Raw genomic sequence first — 11,253 nt, 5'->3', positions numbered from 1 at the left:
ACAGATGAAAGCAGGTTCACACTGAGCACGTGACAGACGTGACAGAGTCTGGAGACGCTGTGGAGAACGTTCTGCTGCCTGCAACATCCTCCAGCATGACCGGTTTGGCGGTGGGTCAGTCATGGTGTGGGGTGGCATTTCTTTGGGGGGCCGCACAGCCCTCCATGTGCTCGCCAGAGGTAGCCTGACTGCCATTAGGTACCGAGATGAGATCCTCAGACCCCTTGTTAGACCATATGCTGGTGCGGTTGGCCCTGGGTTCCTCCTAATGCAAGACAATGCTAGACCTCATGTGGCTGGAGTGTGTCAGCAGTTCCTGCAAGAGGAAGGCATTGACTCCCCAGACCTGAATCCAATTGAGCACATCTGGGACATCATGTCTCGCTCCATCCACCAACGCCACGTTGCACCAGACTGTCCAGGAGTTGGCGGATGCTTTAGTCCAGGTCTGGGAGGAGATCCCTCAGGAGACCATCCGCCACCTCATCAGGAGCATGCCCAGGCGTTGTAGGGAGGTCATACAGGCACGTGGAGGCCACACACACTACTGAGCCTCATTTTGACTTGTTTTAAGGATCAGCCTGTAGTGTGGTTTTCCACTTTAATTTTGAGTGTGACTCCAAATCCAGACCTCCATGGGTTGATACATTTGATTTCCATTTATCATTTGTGTGTGATTTTGTTGTCAGCACATTCAACTATGTAAAGAAAAAAGTATTTAATAAGATTATTTCATTCATTCAGATCTAGGATGTGTTATTTTAGTGTTCCCTTTATTTTTTTGAGCAGCATTACTGCATTATGCAAGCAATACTTTCTCAATTTAACTTTCTCTTACCCAGGCATTCAAAATAGGAAAGGAGTGAATAGAAAAGCACAGGTGGATATGATGACACATTTTGGGCATGAGCTGATTAGACAATAGGTCAAAAGGAGGGGGGTCTTTCAGTGCTTTTACATCTGATACAGGAAGTCTGAGCTCAGAGGCTCTGGATACGTGCCTACTGGGCCTGGTCAAAAGTAGTGCACTATAAAGGGAATAAATAGGGTGCCATTTGGGACTCAGCCTCTGACATCACAAGGCTTCCCACAAGCCCGCTCCTTCCTTGTTCTTGATTGATCAATTAAGGTAATTGATTAGTTATCAACTCCCCTCAGCTGGTTGACTAGGTCTTAATTGGACACAAATTGAAAGGAAATAACACATGGCCCTATTTTTGACAACAAAATTGTTTTGGTTTTATTGGAATATTTTCATCACATTCTGCTTCTATTGGTCAAGGTTTCTGAGGGCATAATTTACTGTGAGAACATGAATCATACTACATTTGAGCTCCTATACAGTGTTAACACCAGTAGGATATTCACAGAATAACATAAAAAAATATGAGGACAGATATTTGAAAGTGTAGACACACATCAAACCCCTACCACAAATTAAATTACACTTACTGTAGGTTCTAGATAAACTCCTTTTAATTTGTCGAATGGTATAGCTCTGTCTCAGGGGTAGACAGTGTGAATGGTGGATGGAAACATTCTATGGGGCGGTTTCCCGGACACAGATTAAGTTTAGTGCTGGAAAACTGGCCATAAAAGTAGTCCCAGATCTAATTGTTGATCTTCAGAACAAACAGGTTGTTAGAGGTCAGGACGAACAGTCTCTCATTGGTGGCTCTGAAGCCTAGGACAATATTGTTTGACTCCAGGCTGGCCACCTGTTGCTTAGCGACCTGGCCCACCTGACGACCCTGCATCCTGTTGAACAGGACTGTGTCCACTGGCGACGGCTGCCGGTAGATGAACACCCGGCGAAGACACTCCCCCAGAGCGGCGTAGGAGAAGTTTGGGGGGCAGGTGGCAAATTTCTTGTCACGTTTCGACGCCTGGACGTAGCCTAGGAGATCCGAAAAATGAGAAAGACAATGAGTAAGTTGAAAGGAAATGCAAAAATGTTTGGTTGCACCTCGTGTCATGTTGGTTGAGTACCTTCTACTCATCCCCAAAGACACTGAGAAATACAGGGCTTGTTGTGACAAACACCAGCCACACGTGAACTAGCATTGAACTAGCTCAAGATGGCGCTGACAGACATGGCAGCTCTGCTTCTAGCGCCTAAGCAACTTTGCAGTATTTTGTTTTTTTGTGTGTTATTTCTTACATTATTAGCCCAGAACGTCTTTTTGTGTTATTACATACAGCCGGAAATAACTTCTGGATATCAGTGCAGCGCTAACTCACCAGCATTACGACCAGGAATATGACTATCCCGAATTGGATCCTTGTTTGTACCCCCCAGGGCAATTGAACTTATCCCAGAGGCTGCTCCAAGACACCGCCGGCAGAGAAGAGGTATTCGGAGCGGACTTCTAGTCCGACTCAGGAGGCGTGCACACCATCCACCGCTTCCGAGTATATTACTCGCTAATGTTCAGTCTCTGGACAATAAAGTAGACGAGCTCAGGGCGAGGATCTCCTTTCAGGGACTGTAACATACTCTGTTTCACAGAATCATGGCTCTCTCCAGATATATTGTCCCCGTCCATACAGCCAGCTGGGTTCTCAGTACATTACGCAGACGGGAATAAAGAACTCTCCGGGAAGAAGAAAGACGGTGGTGTATGTTTCATGATTAACTACTCATGGTGTGATTGTGATAACATACAGAAACTCAAGTCCTTTTGTTCACCCGACCTAGAATACCTCACAATCAAATGCAGACCGTATTACCTCCCAAGAGAATTCTCTTCGGTTATAGTCACAGCCGTGTATATTCCTCCTCAAGCCGATACCACAACGTCCCTCAAGGAACTACACTGGACTTTGTGAAAAGTGTAAACCGCATATCCTGAGGCCGCATTTATTATAGCTGGGGTTTTAACAAAGCAAATTTGAGGAAAACGCTACTGAAGTTCTACCAACACATTTACTGTAGTACTCGCGGACCACCGCATTTACTGAAAGCGCAAACCACCGCATTTAACCATGGTAAGGTGACTGGGAATATGGTAAAATACAAACAGTGTAGTTATTCCCTCCGTAAAGCAACCAAACAGGCAAAACGTCAGTACACAGACAAAGTGGAGTCGCAATTAAACGGCTCATACTCGAGACGTATGTGGCAGGGTCTACAGACAATCACGGATTACAAAGGGAAAACCAACCATGTCGCGGACACTGACGTCTTGCTTCCGGACAAGCTATACACCTTCTTCGCACGCTTTGAGTATAACACATTAACACCGGCGCGGACCGCTCCCATGAACTGTGGGCTCTCGTTCTCCGTGGCCGACATGAGTAAGACATTTAAGCGTGTTTACCCTCGCAAGGCTGCCGGCCCAGATGGCATCCCTAGCCGCGTCCTCAGAGCATGCGCAGACCAGCTGGCGGGAGTGTTTACGGACATATTCAATCTCTCCCTATCCCAGTCTGCTGTCCCCACTTGCTTCAAGATGTCAACCATTGTTCCTGTACCCAAGAAAGCAAAGGTAACTGAACTAAATGACTATCGCCCCGTAGCACTCACTTCTGTCATCATGAAGTGCTTTGAGAGGCTAGTTAAGGATCTTATCACCTCTACCTTACCTGTCACCCTAGACCCACTTCGATTTGCATACAGCCCCAATAGATCCACAGACAATGCAATCGCCATCGCACTACACACTGCCCTATCTGGACAAGAGGAATACCTATGTAAGAATGCTGTTCATTGACTATAGGTCAGCCTTCAACACCATAGTACCCTCAAAGCTCATCATTAAGCTTGAGGCCCTGGGTCTGAACCCCGCCCTGTGCAACTGGGTCCTGGACTTCCTGACGGGCCGCCCCCAGGTGGTGAAGGAAGGAAACAACACCTCCACCTCGCTGATCCTCAACACAGGTGCCCCACAAGTCCCCTCCTGTAGTCCATGTTCACCCATGACTGTGTGGCCTCCAACTCAATCATCAAGTTTGCAGCTGGCACAACAGTAGTATGCCTGACTACCAACAATGACGAGACAGCCTACAGGGAGGAGGTGAGCGCCCTGGCGGAGTGGTGCCAGGAAAATAACCTCCCCCTCAACGTCAACAAAACGAAGAAGCTAATCGTGGACTTCAGGAAACAGCAGAGGGTGCACCCCCCTATCCACATCAAAGGGACCGCAGTGGGGAAGATGAAAAGCTTAAAGATCCATGGCGTACACATCACTGACAATCTGAAATAGTCCACCCACACAGACAGCGTGGTGAAGAAGGCGCAACAGAGCCTGTTCAACCTCAGGAGGCTGAAGAAATTCGTCTTGGCCCCTAAGACCCTCACAAACTTTTACAGATGCACAATTGAGAGCATCCTGTCGGGTTGTACCACCGCCTGGTACGGCAACTTCACCGCCCGCAACCGCAGGGCTCTCCAGAGGGTGGTGCGGTCAGCCTAACGAATCACCGGGGACATCCACAGTACCCGGTGTCACAGGAAGGCCAAAAAGATCATCAAGGACATCAACCACCCGAGCCACGGCCTGTTCACCCCGCTACCATCCAGAAGGCGAGGTCAGTACAGGTGCAGCAAAGCTGGGACCGAGAGACTGAAAAACAGCTTTTATCTCAAGGCCATCAGACCATTAAATAGCCATCACTAGCCGGCTAACACCCGGTTACTCAACTCTGCACCTTAGAGGCTGCTGCCCCATATACATAGACATGGAATCTCTGGTCACTTTAATAATGGAACACTAGTCACTTTAATAATGTTTACATACTGCTTTACTCATTTCATTCATTTCACAAAGAGGACATTGCAATAATGGCATCCTGCAATCACTCCTGACACATCCAGCAAGTATTGCTCCTAAACAAATCTTGACGTTAATGCCGATTTCAATGGTTGTTTTGTCGACATTTTCAGCAAGTTACATAGACTCATACTGAGGCAATGCCTAGCACAAAGATGCCACCTGAAAACAAATTTGTTTCCCTGACTTAGCGTTTTAAGAGGTTTGTCTGAGGTGTTGACAGAACTGCCAGTACTAGTAATTATTAACCTAAAAAGGTTCTACACGTACCGAGGGCGTTGAAGGTGGCGATGTGTTCCCACATTTCGCTGGGCTGGTCAGGACGGGGCTGCCACAGCAGGGCGTCCACATCGTGACGCAGGCAGAAACTGGGCATCTCAGATGGGTTCAAGTCCACCGTGAACAGGTACTGATGGCTCCCCAAGTTCACCTGGAGAAAGAGATATGGTAACACTTTACTAGTCCCAAATAGATGGTTTGTAGATGTAGACATTTCAACTAACTTTCCATTATCCCTAACCCTTATCCGTAACCTAAAGATATGCAGTTCTACATCTGCCATTGAGTGTTGAAGTTAGTTTCTGATGTAAGGTCTCATCCCTTCAGGTCTCTCTCCCATTATAGCTTTTAGAGCCCAGTGAATCTCGACTCAGTAAGAAAAAGAAAAAAAGAAAGTAAAATGGCTCCCTCAAACAAAACCAGAGAATATTATGGTTCCTTTTAATCAAATTGTGCATAATCATCATCCATAAATCACGTACACAACATTCCAAATCAATTGTCTATTAACTGAGGACAGAAAAACAATCTTAATAAATGGGGACAGAGAATCAAAGTATTCTAATCAGGAGAGGACATGGAACCAGGACATGGAAACAGGACATGCAACCAGTTTTTCAGAACGCATCAGGCTGCCTTCATTATTCCTCCAACAGTGGAGGGAGGAAGAGAGATGGCGAGAGAAAGAAAGAGAGAGAAAAATAAAGATTGAGTGACAGAGAGAGAGACAGAGATAGAAAGAGAGTAAAAGAGAAATTGAGAAAGACAAAGATTGAGTCCCATTTTGAATCACAATGTATACCATGACGTTGTTCTCTTCATACACAACCTTGTGCAATTATTGTATTAAAGGTCTGATCAGTGACGTCCTCATACATCCGGTGTTTCACATGTGAATCTCTTTGCCAACAAGTTGTACTGGTAGACAGTTCTCCCCTCCAAATTCCATGCTCACTTGACATCTATTGAGAATTTGTATCATAAACGGGCCTGTATGTGATTGATAGTTGGCGGTTGGTGACAGTTCCACACACTTAGGACGTCAACAATCCTCAAAGCTACAGCTCACTTTCCTCCCACTTTTCTGTCACCCCACACTACGTGACATCAGCCAATTAGGCTTTCAGAAGTCTTGTTTGTGTAAATAGAATGACAACGAAAGTTGTCAATAACAACTTTGGCCATAATTTACAGTCTGCAACGATGTGCAAACATAAGAAATTATATTAGAGTACACAACGGTAACATTTTATAATATTCAGTAATAAACCATTTGTAAGGCATTTACAAACAGTTTGCTCACCATTTAGTAATTACTCCCACATATGTAAACGTTAGTAAGCAAGTTATTCACACACTTAAAACAGCTTTTAAATGATGTATACTGAACAAAAATATAAACGCAACATGCAACAATATCAAAGATTTTACTGAGTTACATACATGTACCCAGAGGAGGATGGAAGCTAGCTGTCCTCCGGCTACACTATGGTGCTACCCTACAGAGTGCTGTTGAGGCTACTGTAGACCTTCATTTCAAAACAGTGTGTTTTAATCAATTATTTGGTGACGTGAATATATTTAGTATACTTTTATCTAAAAAGGACAACTTTTTAAATGTTTACTAATTTAAATTTCACTGAGAATGTTGGTCCTCCCCTTCCTCCTATGAGGAGCCTCCACTGCGCCATACACGTGGTCTGCGGTGTAAGGCCGGATGAACGTACTGCCAAATTCTCTAAAACGATGTTGGATGCGGCTTATGGTAGAGAAATGAACATTAAATTATCTGGCAACAGCTCCGGTGGACATTCCTGCAGTCAGCATGCCAATTGCACGTTCCCTCAAAACTTGAGACATCTGTGGCATTGTGTTGTGTGACATAACTCCACATTTTAGAGTGGCCTTTTATTGTCCCCAGCACAAGGGGCACCTGTATAATGATCATGCTGTTAAATCAGCTTCTTGATATGCCACACCTGTCAGGTGAATGGATTATCTTGGCAGGAGAAAGGCTCACTAATAGGGATGTAAACAAATTTGAGAGACATAAGCTTTTTGTGCATATGGAACATTTCTGGGATCTTTTATTTCAGCTCATCAAACCAACACTTCACATGTTGCGTTTATATTTTTGTTCAGTGTATTAGTGATTCATAAGATAATTAATTAGATGTTTAATATAGATCCTTATAAACCATTTCCTAATCATTAGTAAAAAGTACTTTTGCAGGGCCTTATCTAAAATGAGGGCTATTTATATGTATTGGGTGCTTGTTCTTTAACTATTGATATAGGTTGGAGTCATTAAAACTCGTTTTTCAACCACTCCACACATTTCTTGTTAACAAACTATAGTTTTGGCAAGTCGGTTAGGACATCTACTTTGCGCATGACACAAGTCATTTTTCCAACAATTGTTTACAGACAGATTATTTCACTTAGAATTCACTGTATCACAATTCCAGTGGGTCAGACGTTTACATACACTAAGTTGACTGTGCCTTTAAACAGCTTGGAAAATTCCAGAAAAGGATGTCATGGCTTTAGAAGCTTCTGATAGGCTAATTGACATCATTTGAGTCAATTGGAGGTGTACCTGTGGATGTATTTCAAGGCCTACCTTCAAACACAGTGCCTGTTTGCTTGACATCATGGGAAAATCAAAAGAAATCAGCCAAGACCTCAGAGAAAAAAAAACTGTAGACCTCCACAAGTCTGGTTCATCCTTGGGAGCAATTTCCAAACGCCTGAAGGTACAACGTTCATCTGTACAAACAATAGTACGCAAGTATAAACACCATGGGACCACGCAGCCGTCATACGGCTCAGGAAGGAGACGTGTTCTGTCTCCTAGAGATGAACGTACTTTGGTGCGGAAAGTGCAAATCAATCCCAGAACAACAGCAAAGGACCTTGTGAATGTGCTGGAGGAAACAGGTACAAAAGTATCTATATCCACAGTAAAACGAGTCCTATATCGACATAACCTGAAAGGCCGCTACGCAAGGAAGAAGCCGCTGCTCCAAAACCGCCATAAAAAAGCTAGACTACGGCTTGCAACTGCACATGGGGACAAAGATCGTACTTTTTGGAGAAATGTCCTCTGGTCTGATGAAACAAAAATAGAACTGTTTGGCCATAATGACCATTGTTATGTTTGGAGGAAAAAGGGGGCTGCTTGCAAGCCAAAGAACACCATCCCAACCGTGAAGCACGGGGGTTGCAGCATCATGCTGTGGGGGTGCTTTGCTGCAGGAGGGACTGGTGCACTTCACAAAATAGATGGCATCATGAGGAAGGAAAATTATGTGGATATATTGGAGCAACATCTCAAGACATCCGTCAGGAAGTTAAAGCTTGGTCGCAAATGGGTCTTCCAAATGGACAATGACCCCAAGCATACTTCCAAAGTTGTTGCAAAATGGCTTAAGGACAACAAAGTCAAGGTATTGGAGTGGCCATCACAAAGCCCTGACCTCAATCCTATAGAACATTTGTGGGCAGAACTGAAAAAGCGTGTGCGAGCAAGGAGGCCTACTAACCTGACTCAGTTACACCAGTTCTGTCAGGAGGAATGGGCCAAAATTCACCCAACGTATTGTGGGAAGATTGTGGAAGGCTACCTGAAACATTTGACCCAAGTTAAACAATTTAAAGGCAATGGTACCAAATACTAATTGAGTGTATGTAAACTTCTGAACCACTGGGAATGTGATGAAATAAATAAAAGCTGAAATAAAGAATTCTCTCTACTATTATTCTGACAATTCGCATTCTTAAAATAAAGTGGTGATCCTAACTGACATAAGATAGGGAATTTTTACTAGGATTAAATGTCAGGAATTGTGAAAAACTGAGTTTAAATGTATTTGGCTAAGGTGTATGTAAACTTCCGACTTCAACTGTATGTCAGATACTCCAGTGTGTGTAATTGGCTCTAATAGGTGTAATTTGCTCAATATTAGGAGTTGAGAAATAAAGTAGAAATCATTAGAAAGAAAATATGATCTACTGTAGGTATGTAATTTCCACATTTGTTTATTCTGTTGTTAGCAATATTCATAAAACTATTGGGGGGAAAATCTACTTTTAAAGTATTTATAAAGTATAAATAGCCTTCACTTTACATGAGTCCCTGCAAAAATTCTTAATTATTAGTAAATGGTTTATAAGGACCTAAATTAAACATCTTAAGAATTATCTTATGAACCATTAATACATACTTTAAAAGTTGTTTATAAATGTGTGAATAACTGGCATACTAGCATTTACAAATGCTGGAGTAATGATTAATACATTCGAAAACTGTAAATGCCTTATAAATGTTTTATTGCTGAACCTTATTATAAAGTGTTACCTACACAACTTGTAGAAGCAGTTCTAGGGAGAAACAAAATAGTGAGGAATACATCAACTACAGTATTTCTTAAAGAACTAGTAGATCATTTTAACATGTTATCAATTTATGACAACGTATCGGAAGCCCATCTGATTTGGGGAAAGGTTGAGGACATGGTAAGTCTCAGTCCTTAATCAAGATCTTGTCAGCCTGTTGCCAGGTGATGAGGGAGACTGACATGACAGGTCATTGTAGAAGCTGCTTACACATCATGTTGTCTCTAACCTGGGAGGGAGTGAGTAGTCTGACTGGGTCTGCTTCCCAAATGGCACCCTATTCTGTAGTGCACTATATAGGTAATTTAGGAAGAAACCTGAGAGGCGCCACCTTCCCTCCATCATCTAACCTATCCCAATAATAACACAGCAACCCTTCACCTGCTCCTCATCTGACCCTGGCTGTCACAGTAAAATCAATAAGGCAATGACTGGACCACAACCCCACTCTAAAATAAAAACAGCGGCAAAAACAGGCAGAGATCTGTAAGGCTGACGACAAGGGCATCTTAGAGCAACCTAAATAAATATGGTATGGTACTTCTTGTGTGTGACTTGACTGCTGTATACTCATTGGCACAAGAATGGTTTGGACTAGAGCAATGTTTCCCAAATCCAGTCCCCGAGTACTCCCAACAGCACACATTTTTGTTGTAGACCCGGGCAAGCACACCTGATTCAACTTGTCAGCTAATCATCAAGCCCTCAATGAGTTGAATCAATGAGTTGGTCCATGGCAACAACAAAAATGTGTGCTTTTGGGGGTACTCGAGGACTGAAGTTGGGAATCACTGGACTAGAGAATGAATCCTTCAACAGGAGTGAATTACCGTTATCATGACTTCCTGTGTAGTCAAAGCAGCATAACACCATTTACTCTACTGATCTGTGATGTTTAAACCTTTATACAGCAGTGATTGTGCATCATCACCATATCCTGTTCATTCACTAGACTGACTGACCTGTAAAACAGTACATATGCAGGGTGCCAAAAGTAACTTCACTGAAAATGAGTCGGCTTGATAATGAATAACATCTCAAAATAAATGGCCTTGGTACATTTGCCTAATTATTTTCCATACTCCCCTCTCACTCCTCTCCAGGCTACTCACTACATTACTGAAATGCAAGGTAATTGGAGTTTGTTTTGCAATCAAATAGCTACTGTTAGATTCAAACCTGTAGCGAACGGAAGAAGTGGGAAGCAAACCTGGGTCTCCGGCGTGAAAGGCAAACACCCTACACATCGCACCAATAGGGTTAACCCACTTGGTAAGAATTGTAACGTTGCTCATTTGGCAAGGATAGCTACACTGCCCCCACTGAACGGGAAGGCACATCCCCCTGCTTCGTCTTTCTTTCAAGGCCATTCACACGTCCAGCCGTGTGTTCTGATGGCCTCAAGCCGCCATCCCACTTCTGATCTATTTAAGGTCATTGGAGTTTGTTTTGCAATCAAAAAACCAAGCTGTCTAAATGGTTTTACATGCTAGATATATTGGCACGGTTTCCCAGAGACAGATTAAGCCTAGTCCTGGGAAATCTCCATCGAAAATGCTTTTTAGTCCAGGACTTAATCTGTGTCCGGGAAACGACCCCTAAAAACACTACCTTCTGTTTCCCAAAAGTGCCAGTACTGTAATTGTGTTTAACCACAATCAGAAATAAAGCTTGAGGATTCATCTGTTGGAGCCAGAAGCTTGGGGTCTTCCATTAGTGTTGATCCTGTGTGGCTCAGTATGATCCCATGTGGCTCAGTTGGTAGAGCATGGTGCTTATAACACCAGGGTCGATTCCCACGGCG

At 43.5% G+C, this 11,253-nt stretch overlaps 1 protein-coding gene across 1 annotated transcript in view; it reads right to left on the bottom strand.

Annotated features, from left to right (window-relative positions):
- Positions 1-763: 763 nt before the first annotated feature.
- The window catches only part of nudcd1 (NudC domain containing 1), a 66,186-nt gene continuing 55,696 nt past the window's right edge, over positions 764-11,253 (bottom strand). Inside the window, exons 9-10 of the mRNA XM_084156540.1 lie at positions 5,043-5,202; positions 764-1,897 (exon numbers count right to left, since the gene is read on the bottom strand). Of these exons, the coding sequence (XP_084012666.1) occupies positions 1,611-1,897; positions 5,043-5,202 (447 nt within the window). The 3' untranslated portion in view covers positions 764-1,610. The remainder of the gene's footprint in view (positions 1,898-5,042; positions 5,203-11,253) is intronic.

Source organism: Coregonus lavaretus (genome assembly GCF_964263955.1).
Source record: "Coregonus lavaretus genome assembly, chromosome: 40".
Classification (NCBI taxonomy): Eukaryota; Metazoa; Chordata; class Actinopteri; order Salmoniformes; family Salmonidae; genus Coregonus; species Coregonus lavaretus.
This window is presented reverse-complemented; position numbering and strand designations above follow the sequence as displayed.